Source organism: Chionomys nivalis, chromosome 20 (assembly GCF_950005125.1).
Source record: "Chionomys nivalis chromosome 20, mChiNiv1.1, whole genome shotgun sequence".
Classification (NCBI taxonomy): Eukaryota; Metazoa; Chordata; class Mammalia; order Rodentia; family Cricetidae; genus Chionomys; species Chionomys nivalis.
This window is the reverse complement of record NC_080105.1, coordinates 49267259-49289369: the sequence shown is the minus strand read 5'-3', so window position 1 is coordinate 49289369 and position 22111 is coordinate 49267259. Positions and strand designations below refer to the sequence as shown.

Sequence of the window (22111 nt, the reverse complement as noted above, 5' to 3'; positions counted from 1 at the left end):
CTACTTTTGCTTGTCTGGTTAGCATTGATTAAAGTCAGTGGTTTTAATGGAAGGTGTTGGGTTCTTTTGACTCCTCCTACCCTGTTAAACTGTTTAGGTTGTTCCTGTGTGCACCAGGCACAGGGAGCTAAACTGGAGCAGTTGAACTAGACAGATGGGGGGGGGGAGTTGGGAGAATAAAATAGTAGAGATGAATCTTGTACACCAGCTAGAACCGTTGCTCTGTGGCCTGGGACACACTCATGAATGAGTGTGGAATGAAACCGTGAGCCCTGTTGTGCCAGTGCCCACTTCATAACTCAACCACTCTATCCCAAGGCTTTTCACTTTCTCACCCCCTCCCTTTTATTCTGCCCACTCCCAACAGGATACCAGACTTAAAATAGAACCTCAGTAAACCCATTGTAGAATTAGAGGGCGTGGCACACAGTAGCCAGAGGGAGTGACATCATTATGTGCACTTAACTGCAGGAATGCTGCTGAGTCCTGGCTACTCTGTCCGTTAGGAAATCAAAAGGACACAGCCACAACAACTATCCAGGTGGCATTAGCCATTCTTCCTATGTTCACAGCTCTTAGTTTTGTCATCTGTGAAAAAAAAGAAGGAGGAGGAGGACTGAAACCAGGTGATTCCTTTCTAGGTCTATGTTGGCCTTGACACCGTGCTCAGAGACAGAGCCGGGACCTGTGGGACCAACTTGGATTAAACTGCATCCTTTGGTGCCCTATACCTGGAAAAATTGCCTCGACGGACAGTCAGGTTTACAAAAATAATAAAATAAAAATCAGAAATAAAAATGAAACAAAACAAACACCGCCGAGAACACACATTGACATCACAGGCCTAGCCATGCACGCCTTCTTAGACTAATGCTGAGCTGTAGAATTGGAGAAACCATTTCCCTTTCCAAACCTCAGTGTAACCAACTCTAAAATGGGGATGACAATGGCGCCTACCCTTTGGGCTGTGGTTAGCACACTCGCCTGGTACGAACAAGGCGTCCAGTTCCATCCCCAGGGTCGGCAATGCATCTGGCCTAGGACTTGGCTGTGGTAATTATCCCTGCTATGCTCTGGAAGCTGCAAAAGGCCTTTTGCCTCTCGACTGCAGATTGGCTCCTGTTCCCCTGCTTGTCTGTCACAGTTTCCCCATCACCAGGGCTTTGAACAGGCAAGGGTATCTGAGATTGCTTCTATTTTCATCCCCCTTTCAGGTTTTTATCCCGAATCCTGTTATTGTAGTGCTATAATGGCCCGTTGGTGGAAAGCGCCTCTTTAACACTCTTCTTCTTAGGGAATAAATAACGCGTTTCCCGGCTAGTTGGGATCAGAAAGCCCTTCTGAGTCAGCAGGCACACCTGTCATCTGAGAGAGAAGCTGTGGTCCGAGTCTGCTGAGAACTGAACTCACGCAGACTCCCCCTCTTCAAAATGTTTCTCCCGCCACCAATGCCCTACTGAGGAGCCAGCTCCAGGCCAAGGGAGGTAGGCCTTGGCCTCGCAGTGAAATAAACCTGGGCTCAAAAGATTTAGTACCTGCCCCCAAGAAGCGAACAACTAAATAGCTAGAAAAAGATGTGTTTTTAAAACATCTTTTCATCTAAAATCAAGCTCCTTCCCCACTGTTTCTCGATGCAAAGATGGTAAATGTCCAGGAGCAGTGTCATACAGCAGGGGCGCTCAGCAGTGCCCTGAAGGCAAACAAGATGACCGCACAGACGGGAGTGCCACGGAGTCCTGGGGTCCAGAAAGTAGCCAGGTTCAGGGCAACAGAAAGGAGAGAAGTGGGCCTCCTGGATCGATGGGGCAGGTCATGCGTGAGCAGGCTCAGGGCCTGGATTGGAACATACATCCTAGGCATGTACCTGAGCCCTAGGAAGACAGACTTGGGGGACAGGCTTCAGTTCTCATATTTGCTTCCCACCACAGCTGGTGCTTGCTACTGGTGGTGACATGCAGCCCCTCTGTGGGCCGTGCTCGGTGCTGGCCTGCTTAGCAGTGTTTGAGCCTCGTGGTTACGGATTGTAAGTCTTCTGAGTTTAGGAAGTCTGACCATTAATGCATAGTTTTCTGCAGCTGCGATGCCAATGCACCACCAACAAGATATCTTAAAGCAAAGAGTTTTCTATCTACCAGGCAGGATGACCGAAAGTCTAAAGCAGCAGAAGGGCCATGCTCCTTGCGTGAGGGAGGCTTTTCTGTGCTCTGTCCTCTTCAGGGCCACCTGGCTTGTGACTGCAGTCCCCCTCTCTGCTGGTCTCCTCTGGGTGTGCCACTGCTTCCGTTTATCTAAGGACACCGAGCACTGGATTTAGGGCTGGCGTAAGGAATCTAGGCTGATCTCATCTCAAAAGCCACACTATGACTTCTGCACAGACTCTCTGCAAATGAGGACACAGCCCAGACTGTAGGGCTAGGGAGTGGACTTGCCCTTGTAGACACCACTCCGTCCGCTACCGCATGCCCTCTGAGAGTGTACCACAGAAAAAGGAAGACAGAGGACTTACCCACTGAAGGGAGGACACCATAGTAGGATTGTCTGGAGAAATACATAGTTTGCCGCCCCACTACGGTTCATATTAAGCACATTCTTGCGTGTCCTACGGACTAAGTGCTGTGCTTACCCTCTGCATTACCTGATAGTTCTCAGAAGCGTCACAAGGGTATAAAAAGGGTTCTTCCTACTCTAGCTTTCAAACTGGGACCCAGAACATCCGTGGTGAGCCTCTCCCACCTCCCAGTCCTCTGTGCCCCACCATCTTGTCTACATTAACACTGTCCCTTGTTGCCCTCACTCTCTGGCTGGTATTCTTCTTCAACACAAACCGGTGCTTTGGGCAGCAGGGTCTTGCTGTCCATGTGGCAGATGACCAAGTGGCAGGTAGGAAGGGAAGAAGGACTGTGCTGGGCACCTACTTGGCAAGGGCCACCAGCTGGAAAGCTAGGAGGTTAAGAACCTGGGGTTGGGGACTGGAGGGGTCTCAGGAGTTAAGAGCACTGACTGCTCTTCCACAGAACCCAGGTTTGGTTCCTGGGACCCACATGGCAGCTTACAACCAATTCCATTTGCATACATTCAACTGAAACACACACACACACACACACACATCTTAAAGAAAAGAGCCTTGGATTTCAGAACTATGCTGCCTACCTTGGACTCCAGCTGTAACAGTGTTAACTGTCACGTAGGGTTTTTAACTGAAGAATAATATCCACATCTGTTATTTACTTCTAAAAACACAAGGCAAAGCCCGTACTGACTTCTGTACCTATGTTGCTGAATCTTTTGCATGGAAGCCTGTATAATATCCTGATCCCCAGCAAGAGCAGGGAACCAGACAGGTCTGGAGGTACCGGCCTGCAGTCCCAGTGACTTGGTAGGCTGAGACAGGAAGATCACAGGTTCAAGGTACACCGGGGTTACAGAGAGCTTGAGGCCAGCCTGGAAAACTTAATGAGACTCTTACTCAAAATTAAAAAAGAAAAAAGAAAAGTGGCTGTGAGTGGGTGTGCTGGGGGTGTAGCTCAGTGGTGGAGTGCTAACCTGGTATGTGTGAGGCCCTGGATTCCATCCTTAACAGTGAAGAAAAAAATAAAGGGAAGCCAAACCCAGCCATGTTGAATGTTCACCAGTGGGATTGGTTTGGGGTCACTCAATACTCAATCCTTGCATGGATGATCTTGTCAAAAGCACCTGAAGGAAGGGAAGCAATAAGACAGCTGCCCACCAAGACCTGGGATGCTGACACCACAAATGGGGGTGTTGTGTGCACCAGGGTTTCCCAATAGCAGGAGATGACCATGCAGGACTATAAGATCCTCGCCGCATGGGGACACTCAAGGCTTCTTGTCTTCTCCCACAGGCCGATGCTGCTACCAGCTTCCTGAGGGCGGCACGCTCGGGAAACCTGGACAAGGCTCTGGATCACCTGCGCAATGGGGTGGACATCAACACCTGTAACCAGGTCAGTGGGTGGACATAGACGGCACGTCCTCTCGGGAGTGGGGTTCCTACCTGGTGCCATGTCTGAGACTTTGGAACTTGTCACGCTGGACCCTTCCCAGAGCCTCAGAAGTCTCTGGGGCATCTTCTGAGACTCACCCTGTATCCTTTCTCCTTTGATGCCTTCCCGCCAAGATCCTATAGAAAGGCTACCTTGCTCTTTCGGTGGGACCCAGGCTCAGGCCTGGCCAATGCAGCCTCTCCCTTAGAAGATGCTGTGAATTCTGCTGCTGCCGTAGACATGACCTAGGAGGAGCCCTAGGCCAATGCTGGAGCAATGGAGTAGAATCCCCTTTACCTATGAATAGCCCTTTGGGTCCTGGGCATCTGGAAGAGAAACAAGTCATGTGGGCAACAAGCCTCTGCTTTTATTCTCTATGAACTTGACCACTTCGGGGACCTCCTAGAAGTGGAACCCATATTATTTGTCCTTGGGGACTGGCCCCTTCCCTTTAGTACATGTCCTCATATATGGTGTGATAAAGGCTTGCTTGGTGTCCCCAGAAACAGCAACAAACCCTCAGAATGCAAGTGGCCACCTGCCTCTGTGCCTTGCCAATCATCATGTCTCTGCCCCCCTAGGCTTGGCTGACGCTATAGACTATAACCTTCTCCTCCCCGGTGCCAAGATCCCCTTAGGGTTGAGTTGGCCTTGTGCTGGCTTCAATCCACAGCTGAAAGAGCAAGGAGGGTAAGGCGGGTGGTAGGTTAGGATATGATTGTGATTCTGTCCATGGCAGTGAACCTGGGGTGGTGGTGGTAAGGCTTGAGTTGGCAGACTGGCTGAAGAAAAGAATGCTGTCATCTCCCTCTCAGAAAGACCCACAGCCATGCACACACAGACTTCAAAGCACTCAGGGGTTGAGCTAGGTCTCATGTGGAGGAAGGAGAGATTGGGCTGAGGTCAAGAATGCTGAATACATTGCTTTGGACAAGAAAGCAGGAGTAAGGCCTGGGGACAAGGAGAAAGTCTTGACTGATGAGTCTGAGAGAGAAACTGGTCACCATTCATCCCACAACCCAGAAGCATCTCTCTGGACTGAGTGGGCAGCCCCAAACCCTACACGTTCCCAAGGCTTCCTGTGTCCTAGCTGCCATGCAACTTCCAGGCGAGTAAGAACCCTAAGGAGGCCTTCCAAGGAATAATCCTCCAGTCTCAAAAGAACCTCCGAGCTGAATTGGGGCAGCTGGGTGACAGAGGCTGAGCCTGGTTCGCTGTGGCAGCAGAAGGTTGGGGGCATCAGGAAGTGAGTTCATCTCCTGTGGTGGCAGCTGCCATCCCTGGCCCTCCATCTTTATCTGTCTTATTCCGTGTGTCAGAATACGATAGCAAGATGCAGGTGGGAATTATTGGTGCTTTGTCTTCGACGCCCTTTCTCTTGGGCTCAGCCCCTAACAGTGCAGGCCCTGTGTGCGGATGTGGAAGGGGTCCTGTGTTAGGTTTCAAACCCCAGACCTGGCTATCACCATCCCCCTTCCTTTCAAGGCAGATGCTGCCTGCCACCCCAAGGAAATGAAAGGGGTCAGAGAATAAGATAACCCCCTGCAGGGCAGAGCCCACTGTCTGGGGCTTACGCTTGCTGTTTGCAGTTTCCACACAGGCTTTTGTCCTCTGGTCAGGGGCTAGGAATCCTCCGAGGTCACAGGCCTGTGATGGCAGTAAAACACCAAGGCTTCACTTCCTGTGAACGCACCTCCTGAAAAAGCCCTCTGTAGACAGGCGCCAGAGGTGTCTGCCAAAAAAGGGAAATTCCTCTAGGTCGTGTACGTAGACCAAGCTCACTTATGTAAGAGACGTGGGTGCCCAGGCCAGATCTATTAGTTCTTGTCCCCGTTCTCCTTACGGAAACGAGGACACGCACACCAGAGTGCACACGGATCCACACACGTGCGAGCGTCTCCATAATGCCTGCTTTGGTCATTGGATCTTTAGGTTCACCCCCACATCCAGTGTCTTCCTGTGTGCAGGGACATAGATTAGCCCTGCTCCTTTACCCCTGAGGGCAGGGAGGGCTGATAACTGGATAATGACGCATGGTTAAGATCTAGGATAGTGGTTCTCAACCTGTGGGCAGCAACTCCTCTGTGTGTCCAGTGACCTTTTCACGGGGGTCGCCTAAGGCCATCGGAAAGACACAGATATTTACTTTATGATTCTTAACAGTAGCAAAATTACAGTTATGGAGCAGCAATAGAATAATTTTTTGGTTGGGGAACCAATGTGAGGAATTGTATTAAATGGCTGTGGCACTGGGAAGGTTGAGAAACATTACTCTGGATATTCCTCTAAGATGAGTAGAGAGGAGCCTGACCTAGAGTTAGAAGTCATGGATACCTTAAGGCCCCTCACCCTAAGCAAGAGATGGAGGAACTGAGAGTCAAGCTGGGGTTAATGAAGGGACATCCAGCATAGGTGAGTGTGGGCAGTCAGGGACCCAGCTGGGGGTAAGACTAGATAGAGCTGCATCTTCCTGGTAAGGAGAGCTTGACATCACACAGCTGGACAGCATCCTGCAGGGCCTGACATGTATGTGCATGTGTATGCACGTGTGTGCACTATGTATGTGCATCTGCCTGCTGCCCTAGGCTGTTGATGGGAGGAGATGGATTTGAGGGAGAGACAGAGTGGCGAGGGTGGAAAGCTTAAAGGGGCTGATGCTAACTGTAGCACGATTGATAAAAACTCAGAGGCAGATATTGGGGTTCAACCTGAAGACCAAAAAAGCAAAGCAGACAGTCACTGGCTCTTACCTCAACCTCAGTCCAAAATGGTGGTCCTGCCTCTAGGAATCTCAGAATGAGACTGAGCATGAGAGCTGTCTCCTCCCGTTTTACATTCCTCTCTAGTTCTGGGATTAAAGGCCTGCACCAATACCGCCTGGTTTCTGTGGCGAGCTAGTGTGACTACAGGGATTAAAGGTGTGTGTGTGTGTGTGACCACTGCCTGGCCTGTAAGGCTGACTAGTGTGGCTCTTTCACTTTTCTGATCTTCAGGCAAGCTTTGTTTGTTAAAATACAAATGAAAGCCACTACAGCTCACCGAGAGGGGTGGAGCTACCCCAGGACAATTGTATTGGTGCACCCACATGGACCGTCTCTCCTGCTTGCAGATACCACGTTAAGAATTTTGATCTTTAGACTGAGAGCAAAGGGAAATGAGCCTGGGGTCCTAGCACAGGAGTGCTTTCCTCTGAGGTGCACTAACAAAGAATCACACTGGCTACTGTGCTCCAATCAGAGGGTACAGAGGGAACAGTAGGAGGTCCAGTCATGGGGCTGCTGCGGTGGTCCAGGAGAATATTGTTTGCTTGTCGCTTAGATAAAAATCATGGGTGAGAAGAAGCAGAGCCAGTGAGCCTGAATCATGAACTAGAATTGGTGCAGGGACTTCCAGAATGACCTGGAGACACCAGGTAGTCACACAGTATGTGCATGGTAAAGTCACAAGTTGAGAAGTGCAGGGATTGATGTCTGTGGAGGTAGCCAGCAGCAGGGGCTTTTCAGGCTGAAACTCAGAGGGGAAGGAAAGGTGACCTGAGACAGGGTCCCACAAGTAGTTTATTCTGGCACCATGAGAAGGGATAGAAGACATTCAGAATACAACCTTGCTGTCTGTAGAGTTTACTGAGCAGCAGCTGTGTGTCATCTTCCCTTCGAGTTCCTACACATGTCTGACGGAATACACAGGCTGAGCTAGTAAAGGAAAGCGACAACAGGCATGGAAATGTGCTAATAGCCATCCTTATCTGATGGTTGATACCCAGGAGGCAAAACCTGCTTTAGACATGTTCTTAAGGGGATAATTTGGAGAGGCCTGGACCAAGAAAGGAAGAGAGAAAGGGAATGGCATCCCTAGAAGAGGGGGAAAATATGAAAGGCTCCGAGGCAGAAAGCACTCATCTCATCTGGGAGCAAGAAGGACAGCGTGGCTGGGGTGGGATATGTGGAGGTGACCATACTCCCACCAATCCCGGCTTCATACATCCAGCTTCAGCATCATCAAGAACCAAACATCATCGTGTGGAGACTGTGGTGATTGACAAGAGACTTTAGGATGAGCTGATCGGCTTTTTGCACTGCCGGCTAGCCACATGAAAAGAAACAAGCTGGCAGAACAACCCAGGCTCTCTTCTAGAGTGGTCAGTCAACATGGTATCACTGGGGGCCGTGCGCTGAACCCAAAGCAAAAGGCCTTTTTGGGTGGCCCCAGCAGTGCACCTGCTACCCCAGTGCTGAAAGCTAATGAGGGCTGCAGACTATGGAACTAACAGTGGATAAAGCCAAGGTCTGCCCTCAAAGAACTGAGACAGGAAGCCTACCTGCCGCCTGGAGGACACAGACGTGGTGTTCTCCTGGCTGCACACGAGCCAGAGATTTCAGTGTCTGCCACTCTTGCTCCCTAAGCTGTTGTGACATGTCTAGTGGGGGCCACTGACAGGTGACTAATCCCTGCAGACGCAGAGGAGGAGTGCAGGGGTCCCGGTGGCATGCTGGGAGGTTGGGGGTGACAGGCAGTGAAGGAGGTGAGGGGCAGCCCTCCAGTCTGGGAGGCTGGCTCTCCATCATCACAGACAGCCTTCTATTGTCGTCTGTTATCTGTGATATTTGGGCTCCTGACAAGCATAGAATGGCATTAGACCACGTGGTTCCAAATTCTGCCTATACCCAGCTGTCACACAGAGAACCTCCTAACTGCCTAAGCCTTGCCACCCAGGTGCAGCTCGGGGTAGTGATGAGGGGAAGAGGCTGTATTGTTCCACATCTGGTACTCTGAGAGTCTGGCTGTCATCAAAGGAAGAGAGGGAGGCAATGCAAGTTCCCTGCCTGCGTGCGGGAGCCTGTGGCGCTTCTCCTGAGAGTCTGGGTTATTTTTAAAAGGGAAATAGTATCGGGGGTTGAGCAGGAACGACTCTGTTTGATGTTCATCTTGCTAGTTATGAGGCAGTTGGAAAGCAAGTTGTTCTTTGTTGCACACAGGAGTACGTCATGTTTGTTTTCCTCATTGTGGATGTCTGAAGCCCGTCCCCAGCCTGGTCACTTTAAATGCCCATGCCTGCTTGCAAGATGGCTAGGGAAGGCACAGGAAAAGTGTAGCCAGGAGAGGCAAAGAGTCTTCCAGATACAGCACAGGTTCTAGCAACGGTCAGACATCTAAAACACCAAAGCAGGGGCCACTGCTACTTAGACCCACCTGCCGGGGGCTGCTTTGGTTTTTTTCCCCTTTCTTTCTAGTGAAGGAAGAGAAGGGTAATTATCTAGTTCTGCTTCATAAGGATGTCTATCTGTAGCCAACAGAGCCATTTCCCACATCCCAGAGCCTAGGGCAGAGAAGCTTAGCGTCAGCAGGTGTGTGGAGTATGTACATTAGTGATAAGCGTCATCAGGTGTGTGGAGTGTGTGCGTCTTGCACCAGCACACTCCCTGCCATTACCATGAAAGGAGGGAACTCCGAGCTATCAAGTGCTTGGATTATACACATTAGGGATTAACTCTGAGTCACTAACGATGCATCTGGGTCACATTAAGGGAAAAAATAAAAGCACTTCCTTTTGGAGTCCAGGGCAAGGGCAAGTCCAGATTCAAATTCTCTACCTCCTGCTCTCTGTGCTGTCTGTCCTCTGTCTGCCTGTGTGGGAATCTGAATATGTGCCTGCTGGAAGACTGTCTTGTGAATATGTTTGTACCTGTGCCTGTGTCTGTCTGTGTGTGTCTCTGTGTCTGTCTATTGGATGAGCTGTGTGTCTGTCTGTTCTGTTTTTGTTGAGCAGCAGCGTACATCATGTGAGGAAGGAATGAGACTCTTTACAGAAATCCTTAACAAACTTTTACAAGGGATTAAGCCACTGGCTCCAACCAATCCCTGCCGATTGAGACAATAAACGTCATTACTTGTCAACCAATATCCATACCTCAAACGTCATTGCTTGTCAACCAGTATCCATACCTCCAGCGTCATTGCTTGTCAATCAATATCCATACCTCCAACGTCATTGCTTGTCAACCAGTATCCATACCTCCAACGTCATTGCTTGTCAACCAGTATCCATACCTCGTTGCTTTCAGCCTTTATGGTAGATCTTATGAAATCAAGTTGCTTTCGACTTCTGTATTTGCTGCTTTCAGGACTGGCATTGTTCTGGGTTAGGGGATGGAAGGATACATAACTCATGATCGCAAGTGTGTATTATCTTAGGCTGTAAAAGTTTATCACATGGGAAATCTAAGATAAATCAGATTACATAGTAGGATAACAGTCTTAAGTGACTTCAAGATGTATTATTAACTCCGGCTGTGAGGTCGGTAGAAGTTCCATCTCTTAGAATGTTTGAGATATTTCCGTAATATTGTGTCACACAGTCAGGAAGGGCAACAAACCCTCCAGTCCCACACTGTGATCTGATGGCTGTGATGGGAAGACCAAATGTGGTCGACCCTCTTTCTCATGAGAAACTTCAGGAAAAAGAGAGGCTGCATGGGTGTCAGGGTGCTTGGGTGTGCATTCATTTCTATAGCAAACTCTTCACTCGCCCAGCCAAGCTAGGACCTGATTACACATGAAGCAGGGCCTCAGGAAATCCAGGCCTCTGGGGGGTGGGGGGCACAGGCCCAGGAGCAGGTGTGTGCAATTGTGTGTGATAGGGTCTTTAGAGAGTCTTCATTGCCATTCTGTTGCTGCAACAAAACACCATGACCAAGGCAACTTACAAAAGGAAGCATTTAATTGGGGGCTTGCTTACAGTTTCAGAGGGTGAGTCTGTGACCACTGCCCTGGTGGGGAGTGTGGTGGCAGTGGGCAGGCAGCCATGGTGCTGGAGCAATAGTTGAGCAGTTACATCTGATCTGCACTCTGCAAGCAGAGGGAGTGAGACAGGCTTGGCACAGGTTTTGAACCGTAAAGTCCACCCTCAGTGTGTGGTTTGAATAGGCATGGCCCCATAGACCCATGTGCTTAAATGCTCAGCCCATAGGGAGTGGCACTATTAGGAGCTGTGACCTTGTTGGAGGAAGTGTGTCACTGTGGAGGTGTGCTCTGAGGTCTCATGTGTACTCAGGCCTCACCTACTGTGACACAGTTGCTTCTGCTGCCTTCTGATCAAGATGTAGGACTCTCAGCTCCGTCTCTAGTACCGTGTCTCCCTACACACCGCCATGTCCCATCATGAGGACAATGGACTGAACCTCTGAACTGTAAGCCACCCAATTAAATCTTTCCTTTATAAGAGTTGTCATGACCATGGTGTCTCTTTGCAGCCAAAAACCTGTGCCTGTGTCTGACTGTGTGTGTCTCTGTGTCTATTGGATGAGTTCTGTCTGTCCTGTTTTCATTGAACAGCAGAGCACATGGGGAAGGAATGAGACACTTTACAGAAATCCTTAATAAACTTTTACAAAGGATTAAGTCTCTGACTCCAACCAATCCCAACTAACCTGAGACACCCAGTGACACACCTCTTCCAATGAGGCCACCCTCCAAATCCTTCCCAAACAATTCTACTAACTAGGGACCAAAGATTCAAATATGTGAACCTATGGGAGCCATTCTCATTCAAACCACCATAGAGACTGTTTCCAAGTTCCACAGGAACATGGGTCAGTGAACCGTTCACCGTTTGGAAACAGGGTATGGATTTGAGAGAGAGGCAGGTGGACTTGCCAAGAACAATGACTCTCTCTCAACTCTACCCTGACTGAAATAGACTACAGGTATGACTGGGCCTAAAATTCGTCCATTTGGTGGTGAACTTGATACTTTTCTCATTGTTTACTGGCGTGTCTCTTCCATCCATGTACTGACCAGGCTCGGTCCTACTTCGCTTTTGAGATAGGGATATCCAGGGTGGTGTGGCTGTAGACTATTTATAAATGTGTCTCTGGATGGGGCATGTTGAGGGTGATATGGTTATAAACTGTATGTATATAAGTGTGTCTCTGGAGAGGGCATGTTCATGGCTACAGACTGTATATAAGTAAGTCTCTGGTTTTAATTTTGATTTCTTAATTTAGCAGCAAGATGAATGCATGTTTTACTTACAAATCACAACTGTGCAGAAATGTATGGCATCTGAAAGCCTGCCCTTCCTCCACCCCACGTACCGTGGTTGGCAGTTTGGTGGGAATACTGTCATGCTTTTCTCTGCGCCAGCAAAACACATATCCAAGGCATTTCCTGTGGATGCTAATTACTTAGCTCTCATATCAGGATGGCAGCTGGGCCATCATTTTCAGTGCGAGTAGGTTTAGATAAACAGTGAAGACTGGTTAGAGGCCTCACTCCTCCCCAGGCTTCTTCCTCTAACCCTGCTGCCCTTCCTTGGGAGGTACGGCTCTCTTGATTTTTAAAAACGAAATATCAAGAGCTCAGACATAGAATCTTTCTAGTACATGGGAGATATTCTTAGCTGCTGCGCTCAATTTCAGAGCCCATTCTCTCATTAACCTGAACTCGAGCATCCTCCCCGCTGCACTCCCAGGGGCCCCGAATCCTCAGCAGTGGGTTTGTTGCTGAGCTGTGGGATTTCAGAGCATGGAGGCCACTGCGAGTTTTGAGCAACCCCACAGCAGAGGGAAGGCGATCTGAGGTCGACTGGCCTCCAGGCAGAGCTCAGAAATTGCTGTGGTTCCTTTCAGCTTTCAGATAATGAAACAGATCACAGTGTCTCTCATCCTTCTGAGTAGAATAAACTATGATCCTTAGGAGCTACCTGGGCAGAGAACTGGATATAGGTTGTAATAAAGCAAAGAAGGGAAAAAATACTCGGAGCCAGCTTGTTCCTTTCTCTCTGGATCCCTCTCTAAGTTGGTACAGTCTTCCTGGCCCCTTCCATTCTACAATTGTCCCTGCCTCCAGAGGAATCCAGGCTTGCAGAGGAGGGAAAGGTATCCCCTCCCAACCCCGACAGTTACTCAGCTCCGTCTGCATCCTGAGTCATTAAATTGCAAGATGGAATATTTTTAACAGACTTTCCCCCACCAAGTGGTCTCCGCGGAGCCATAAACCCTCGAAAGCAGAAAGGATGGAGGGTCCTTCTCAGCAGGCATCCATGTGAAGTTGAGACTGTTCCCTTGGCATGGTGTGATGGCTGGCAGGACAGCTTATATCCTTACAGGAGAGCAGTGGAACTCTGTTCCAGGCCACTCTTCATGAGCCCTGCAAAAACAGGGTGGATGTGGTCAGATCTCCCCCAAAGGCTTGCAGAAAACCTATTCCAGTGCCAGAACCAAGAGTGGCCCCTTCTCCCTCAGCCTTTCTAGCCTTTGCCTCCACTCCTCCCTCCTGTCTTCTTTAATACTGCAGTTGTTTCTTATCTGCAGAAACACGGTAGAAACAGTACAGAGTCCCTGCCCCCCCCCATTGCGTGCATCTGCTGTGACTGTTTTTCTGTGCAGTCTTCATATATGTTGACCTTCCTACACATCCATGATAGTCTCCTGTCCCCAGGCATTCCAGCTTGTAACAGGCATGGGTAAGGGGACCACCCACCCGGCTCCCACGTGCAGCCAAGGCAAGAAGCATGGATGTCTACTAACGTCAACACTCTGTCCAGAGTCCAGCTGTCTCTCCCTTCCCTCGGGCTCTCCTTTCTCCCTCGTTCTGCCTACCTCTTCCTGTGTCCCCACCTACCTGCTCGCCCTCCCTTCTTGTTCCAGGCGTCTTCCTAAGTACATTCTTGGCCTTAGGTGACAGGAGGACCTGGTGTACAGCAGCTCCTCAGGCTGTGGTTTTTGACCCTGCTCCATTCAATGTTTCAACCTCAGCGATGTCTGTCTGATGTTAAAATCTGAGTTGGGACACAGGGAGTCCTTTCAGTATTTTGGCTTCTCCGTTGTGTCCTTGTGAATCTCTGAGTTTTCCCTTAATTTCTGCCACAAGTTGTTCCAGGTCCGTTCCGAGATCCCCTGGGCTCCGTGGTTTAGTACCTATGCTTACTGTGTTGGTCACTTCCCAGAGCGTCCTTGGCTTTTGTTCTGAAAGGTGGAGGTTAGGCACCCATTCCTATGGCTGTGCCTATCTATTGTCCTGGTTCTCAGCCAAGAACTGTGCAGGGGAGTGGGGTCCTAAACAGAAACCTGGGAACCTCAGCTCTGTGTAGACATTCTGACCACACCAGGGGCAAGATTGCTGCTTGATTCTTTTGGTTGTTTTGTGTCCTGGGTGCTTTGATGCCAGCTTGAAGCAGTTGAAGTCATTTCGGAAAAGAGAAACTCAATTGAGAAAATGTCCCCAGAAGACTGGCCTGTGGGACTTGTTTTTGATTAATGTTTGATGTGAGACCCCTGGGCCAGTGGTCTTGATGTATATGAGAAATCACGCTGGGCAAGCCAGGAGGAGCAAGGCAGTGATGGCACTACTTCTTCAGTTTCTTCCTCTGGGTTCCCGCCTTGAATCCGTGCCCTGACTTTACTCAGTGATAGAGTGAGACCCAAGAGTTGGAAGTTGAAATAAACCCTTTCCTCCCCAAATTCCTTTGGGTTGTGGTGGGATTTTGTTGTTGTTGTTGTTAGTTTTGTTTTTTGTTTTGAGACAGGGTTTCTCTGTAGCTTTGGTGCCTGTTCCTGGAACTAGTTCTTGTAGACCAGGCTGGCCTTGAACTCACAGAGATCTGCCTGTTTCTGCCTCCCGAGTGCTGGGACTAAAGGTGTGCGCCACCACCTCCAGTCTGGGTCGTGGTGTTTTATTGCAGTAATAGGAACCCTGACTGAAGTATTTTGGTTTGTTCTGCAGTACTAAAAATCAAACCCAGGGCCTAGTGCATTCTAGGCAAGCATGCCACCACTAGGCTACTTGCCCAGCCCATTTAACTGATTCTTTACTGACTACACTGGTAAAAGGGAGAATGGCACCATGGCACAATTATATAGGTGTCTTAGTTTAGCTTTCTATTTGCTGTAAAGAGACACCATGACCACAGCGACTCTTGTAAAGGAAAACATTTAATTTGGGTGGCTTACAGTTTCAGAGGCTTAGTCCGTTATCATCATGGAAGGACATGGTGGCGTGTAGACAGCCAATGTGCTAGGGAAGGAACTGCGGGTTCTCTGTTTTGATCCACAGGCAGCAACAGGAGACTGTCACACTAGGCGTAGCTTGAACATAGGAGACCCCAGAGCCCGCCTCCACAGTGACACACTTTCTCTCACAAGGTCACACCTACTCTACCAAGGCCGCACCTCCTAATAGTGCCCCTCCCTATCGGCCAAGCATTCATACACACAAGTCTATGGGGGCCATTCCTACTCAAACCACCACAGTAGGATTTTCCCATGCACCTCTTAGCACTCAGGGTCCTCTATTTCCCTGCCATCCCTACTGCTATTCCTAGACTCCAGCCCCGATCTTGCTCATCAGAAACTCCCCTGGCCGGTGTCTTCTTGTCTCTGCCTTGCCAGAGAGCAAGAAACTGATCTAATAAGCAAAACCAATACATGATAATAAGTGTGAATGGACCAAGGCATGGCTTCCCAGTAGTGGTCATGGCACGGTCTTAGTCTCAGCTTCACTCCCAGGAAGAATATAGGTCTGGAATGAAAAGATTTGAGAAATTGGTGCTGGCTAGTTTTATGTCAACTTGACACAAGCTAGAGCCGTCTGAGGGGAGGAAATCTCAATTGAGAAAATGCCTCCATAAGATCAGGCTGTAGTCAAGCCTGTAGGCGTTTTCTTAATTAGTGATTAATAGGGGAGAACACATCACACTATGGTGGTGCCATCCTGGGCCAGTGGTCCTGGTTCTATAAGAAAGCAGGCTGAGCAAGCCAAGAGGAGCAAGCCAGTAAGCAGCACCCCTCCATGGCCTCTGCATCAGCTCCTGCCTCCAGGTTCCTGCCCTGCTTGAGTTCCTGTCCTGACTTCCTTCATGATGATCAGTGATGGGGGAGCATAAAGCATGATAAACCCTTTCCTCCCCAAATTGCTTTGGTTATTCATGGTGCTTCATCACAGCAATAGTGACCCTAATCCAGGCAAACTCTGAGGTGGGAGGGGGCACTGTGAGCCCTCATCAGAAGATCCAGTTGGAAGCTGTGTGCTTCAGGAATAGGATGACTGGGCTATCAGGAAGCATGGGGGCTGCGTGTTGGGAGACCATCGGCATCTGCTTTTGAGGCGTCCATGACATTTCCCATGGACCGTGAGACCTCAGGATAACAGCGCTTACCGTCTGAAGCTTCCCTTCTGCTCCTAACTGGATAAGTCCTAATTTCAGTGACATGTCAACTGTATTTGTACATTTGGAAATCAATTAGTGTAATTGGGGCAATCAGAGGAGCTAAACAGAGGAACAGTTTACTGAGAACAAATGTCTGGAATCGAGTGGCTGCCAATGGAATCCCTCACAGTTGGTACAAGAAAATGCTCCAAGTCAAATCATGCAGGCTGAATGTGACTGAAGAATATCTTAAGAACTGTTGAAGCAGCTGCACAGCCTCACTGAGCTCTCCTCCTCCTTCAGACGTTGCTTCTCAAAATGCTCTAAAATGGACCACATCCCCAAAAGGGGTCAAGAGCACAAGAGGAGAGCTGGCGTGGGCGGCAGTGGGAAGATTTTTGCTCCTCAAAGAGACCATCTCTTCACTAAGGCCTCTGTGGCATGGAATGGTATGAGCTCTGGATAAGGAGTGTGAAGGGTATAAAAACTTCAGAGGGTGTCACTGTCACCCTAAGTGTAAGAAAGCAAAACAGATAATCTAAAAAAGAAAAATCATAAATCTTCCTGAACTCCACTGAGGGTCAAAGGGGACAGGTAATCTGGATTCCAGACAGGCCAACACCATCCCAAGAGGCCTACATATATCATCTCCTTGTTGGCAGAGTACAAGTGGAAGTGGTGACCCCTGCGAGGGCAAAACCCCACAGCTCTTCCAAGTCAAGAGGTCTCCAATGAATTGACTGAGTGTGGAGGCCGACAGACCAGACACAACGAGGCTCAAACCCAGGGCCACTCCTAACCTTCACTCTCCGTGCCACAGATGAATTAAATCTGCTTCCAGCCATAGATGAGACGTACTTCCATGTCTCCTGTCCTTATCATTATCATTAATGTAATATACACATAAGACAAAACACAAACTATGGTCACGAGACAAAGCCTTCAACAGAGCCAGACTCAGAGAGGGTGGCCAGCTCATGGCCTGCGGGACAGCACGACTGAAAATGGCTGCGAGTGGCTGCGCGTCTCACTTAGCTGATGCTCCTAGGCTCCTGTCTCTTGAACCCGTTTGTGCTTGTCTTCTACACTCTGCTATCTGAGAGGAGTAATGTGTGCTCCGTCCCATGCCTAATCCCCTCAACAGCATGTCTGCCATTTGGCTTCGAGAGAGAGAGTGACTGTGGAGGCTGGATGAGGTAGCTGAAGTTCCAAGGAGATCCAGCAGGCTGCCTCAGTCTTGGCAACCAGCTTACATTTGATTCAGCTGAGGCAGAAGCATATGGTTCCTGGCTGTGAAGAGGTGGCAGATTACAGTTCATCCCTGTCCACAGTCGCAGCTAAGAACAAATAGTTCACATCATTTGTACTCCTCCCTTGTCACACTTGAGCAATTAAAAAAAAAATAACCGTTTAAAGAAACGGAAAGTGTTAAATTTGCTACTTATCCACGGGACACTGTTTTGGTGTTGAAACAGACTGGTATTGGGAGAACTAGATCTACGTTTAGTAAAGCAGAGGCTCCTTACAATGCTGGTTCCCCGGTGTCTCCAGCTTCAGCCGCTGGGCTGGTTGGTCAGTCGCTGCAGCTAAGCGTCCATCCACCTGCTGAAGTTCGTGCCTGCAGAGAGCTGTGCCTCTGGGGCTTGGCGCGTTTGTGCCGCCTCCTGAGAGGAAAAGGACACCTGGCGAGCAGGCTGGATGCTTGGCTTCTGACGTGTCAGTGTGTGGGTTTAGACCTTAGTCTCACATATGGCATCTTCACTTTGCCATTGTAAAGGAACTTGACTCCCTAATGTCAGCGTGAACTGGCTGTCTGGCTATGAAACCATTTCTTAAAGAGTAGTCCGACCCTCCTCTGTGCTGCGGATTCATCCGTGCCTGTAGGAACATTTGGGATATCTCTTTTGTGTGGATCTGTCCCTCCCACAGTGAGTTCTTTAAGAGAAAACTTCGTTCCTTAATCACCTTCAGCGCACTACCGGGCACTGTCGACTCTCACGTGGCCTGGGAGTGGGTGGAGCTTCGCACTGGGTGGCAACTGCAGCTGAAGCAGGCATTGCACCCGTGTTTTGTTGCGTTCTAACTCTAGGGTTTCTTGCATGCCCTGGCTGGCTGTGCCTAATGGGGTTTGCTTTGGTTCCGTGGTCCAGATGAGGACTTTCAATTCAAACCACCTGAGTCATAGGTGTAGCTTACATCTGCTCACAGTAATAAAACCCACTGGAGGGCTGGGGAGATGGCTCAGCAGTGGACACACTTGGTGCTCCAGCCATAGGACCTGAGTGCTGATCGTCAGAGCCCACATAAATGCTCTGTGAACATGGTGGCCTGCTTGCAGTTCCTGCCCAGTCTCAGAAGTCAGAAATGAGGGACATCTCCCAGCAAACCACCTACTGAAGCCAGTGATATCTATGGCTTTGATAACTGTGGCTTTGATTGAGAGACTCTGCCTCAAAGCGTAAGGTTGAAGATTTGATCAAGGAAGATTTCCCAACATTAACCTCAGCCTTATACACATATTTGATCATATCCTTATGCACGTATTTGATCATATATATATATATATATATATATATATATATATATATATATATAGAGAGAGAGAGAGAGAGAGAGAGAGAGAGAGTCACAAAGAAGAAAGATGAGATAGGCTTTGGGATGTAGAATTGATCAGATGGACCCTCTTGGTAGGTCCATCTAACATTTCTTCTGCCGGGAGTGGGCTTCTAGACAGCTTGTGAACGAGGGAGGAGAGAAAGGGAGACCGATGAAGACTAGAACAGTGAGTAGAACTGTTGAGATCAATCGCAGAGGCCACAACCAGATCCTTGGGGATGATTCTTGGACTGTGATCGAAAGTAAACTATGCTTCTGTTTATCTGATTTGAAAGAAGTGAGCTAGCTCCTGGGAGGAGGGCACCCAAAACCAGGCTGGCCTTCGTGTGGCTGTGATGCAGAAGGATGGTGTGACTTCATTAGTTTAACTGTTGTGGGCCTTGGTGTGCTAAGCTGTGAATGAGAGGTATAGCCGAGAGCCTCTAATACACCTTGCCTCCAGCTTTCTGTGGTTAGAATCCAGCATTGCTATGGATTAAGCTCCTCACTCTGGCTCTGAAGAGAGGAGAAAAACCACCCCCAACTTAGGTGTTTCCTTCCAGGCTCGACAACATTGCAGCTCTGAGGCTTTCAGGACCAATCAATACCCACCATTTAGGTGGCAATGCTGCCAAGCCAAGCAATAAATGAACCATATCCATGCTGGCATGCTACCAGAATCATCTCCCGTGGTAAGCAGAGTGTAGCCACAACCACAACCCCACCACCGGATCCCAGAAGCCCCACACATCAGGGCTTGGAGCCTTCCAGAGTAGGATTGATAGATCTCTGTCTACAGGTCTGTGAAAGATCAGACCTGCCCCAAACAGGAGCAGCTGCAGGAAGAGCTGGGACTTCCCAAGCACCCCATCATTTGACAAGTGGCTTTTTAGTTTATCTGTGCTTTGCAAATTGAATACAGACAGTGGGTTTGTGTGTGTCCAGTGTTCCTTACTCTGGCCCTGACTTCTTGTCCAGACTATGGCCTGCCTTCAGGCACTTCCTCTCCCATTACCAGCGCTGGCTCTAGTCTATCTGTGATCTGATAATTTTACTCATACTGTGGAATGAACAAGTCACACAGCTGCTGTTGAACCGTGCAGTAACTGTTGTGCATAGCCTGTAAGAGGATGGCATGTGATGGCCATCTGCACGTGTGCATGCAGTGGCACACACACACACACACACACACGGTAAGGAATGTCCTAATCCAATGAGGTCTTACCCAACCATATTCACTGGCTGCTTGCAGGTTGGGCAGGCCAGATATAAATAGGACATAGGTGACATCCTTGCAACCTTCCTGTTTTCCTCCCCTCAAATGCATTCCCAGGAGACTCTTCCCCATGGTCACGTGCTGAGAGGCAGCAATGACCCCAGGTAGAGAGTTGCTTTAGCGAGAAGCTGAGCATATCCTCTGACCCAAGAGAGGAGAGGGATTTCTGGAGCCCAGGGTGCAGGAACTCTCGGGACAGGTGAGTCAGAGGCCTCAAATCACAGAGAGGTCAAACTTTATCGTGATTGGCAAGAGCCTGTAGCAGTTGCAAGGATACCACAGCAGCAGCAACAATGAAAAGATGCTAAAGCCAGACTGACCAAAATGGGGAAAGAGTGGGAGAAGAGAGCTGCCGGCCACAGTGGTGGAGGCAACGGATGGAATCATTGGCTGACCGACACCACTGGCTTTATGGACTTGAAATTCATGACATCACATTGCCAGAACCATTCGCAAGGCTGGGTAGTACTTTTTTTAAAAAGATATTTGTTTGGGAGGAGGGGCGCAAGTATTTCATGAGCACATGCGGAGGTCAGCGGTAACTTTAAGGAGTCTCTCCTTCCATCACATGAACCAAACTTAGGTCATCAGGCATGACGGCAAATGCCTTTGCCCACCGAGCCTTCTCGCCAGCCCCCGAGGAGCAGGGTTTTGTTGCTGTTGATGTTTTTTCAAGATGGTTTCACTGTGTAGCCCCAGCTGTCTTGGAACTCACTCTATAGACCAGGCTGGCCTCAAACTCACAAAGATCCCCCAGCCACTGCCTCCCGAGTGCTGGGATCAAAGGTGTGAGTTTCCGCTGTCCAGCAAGTACAACCAGTTTTTTGAATCAGAGTTTGGCAGAAAGTTCCAGGGCCTTTAAGTTAACAGTCAGAAGAACTGCAAAGAGGATGGATGGACTGAGCAATGCATTCTGAGCCGCTGTGCTGATCCTTAGGGACGCAGTGGTGCCTCCAACTGACTACAACTCTCACACCTTGGTGAGTCTCTGATTTTGGAGACTGATGGTTGGGCGTGGCCTCCTTGGTGGCACCTGAACCCAGAAGCTAGCAAAGGGGCTGTTTTCACACTGGTTTCCCATTGAGGAAACCACGTAGCAAGGTGGGGCATTTAGTTCTCAAAAGGTCCTCTTTGCAGCTTATTTTGGTAACTGTGGACTGGTCCCCACAGATTTCAAGCGTGTATTGGTGTGGCATCCCTACTTTTTTTGGTTACTGCATGAAAGCTCCCCAGGGCCACGGCCATTCCAACCATCTTAATCCGTGGCATTTCTATCAGTCAAGTGCTCAGCTTCCTGCCGCTATGACAGAATACCCGGGGAAGTCGACTTCAAAAAATGAGAATGTTTATTTTGGTTCGTGATTTTAGTCCAAGGTCACTAGGAGGACTCATTGTTTGGGGGCCCGTGGTCACACAGTACATCTTGGGAATGAGTCTGTGGCAAAAAGGGGTGCTGGGCTCTGGCAGCTTGGAGGTTAAAGACAGAAAGAGCTGTATTCCACCTGCCTCTTCCTTGAGGTGCCAGCTCGTAAGGGTTCTACCTCTTCAAGCCTTCAACATTTGTGTGTTTGGACGCTTCCACACCCCAGTGAAGCTGAAAGACTGCCTTGGATCAGATCTCAGGGCCCCTGCAGGTTCTGAGAAAATGTCCCTGCACTGTGTGACAGTCTTGTCATTTGCTCTTCTCCTTCTTGATGCACTGACCTCGGGGTGCCTTCAGCTGGTGGCTCTCTGGGCTGGCTGTGCCCACCGAGTGTCCTTCATTTCTGCCTTCTACTCCACCACACACCATACCCAGTCCTGAGGATGGCAGACTGGGCAGTGTCACTAACCAAAACCTCCCCTCCTTTCTGCTCCTCTCAGAACGGGTTGAACGGCTTGCATCTGGCTTCTAAAGAAGGCCACGTGAAGATGGTGGTTGAACTACTGCACAAAGAGATCATTCTAGAAACAACAACCAAGGTAAGAAGCAGGGGTCCTTGGCATTGCAAATTCAAGCCCATGGAATGCCTTGTCGCTTGGAAAACAACCTAGACGTGACGCTGGTTTCCGGGACGCTACTAGTCACATCCGGTTTCTCTGAGTCCTGGGT

The 22111-nt window shown here is 49.3% G+C and overlaps 1 protein-coding gene across 12 annotated transcripts in view; it reads left to right on the top strand.

Moving 5' to 3' along the window:
• Positions 1-22111, top strand: part of Ank1 (ankyrin 1) — a 177211-nt gene that overhangs the window by 92980 nt on the left and 62120 nt on the right. For all 12 annotated transcript variants that reach the window (XR_009055671.1, XM_057752204.1, XM_057752202.1 and 9 more), the window contains exons 2-3: positions 3863-3964; positions 21883-21981. Coding sequence is in view for 11 of the 12 variants with exons in the window: in XM_057752204.1 (XP_057608187.1) it covers positions 3863-3964; positions 21883-21981 (201 nt within the window). In the remaining variant the exon portion in view is untranslated. The remainder of the gene's footprint in view (positions 1-3862; positions 3965-21882; positions 21982-22111) is intronic.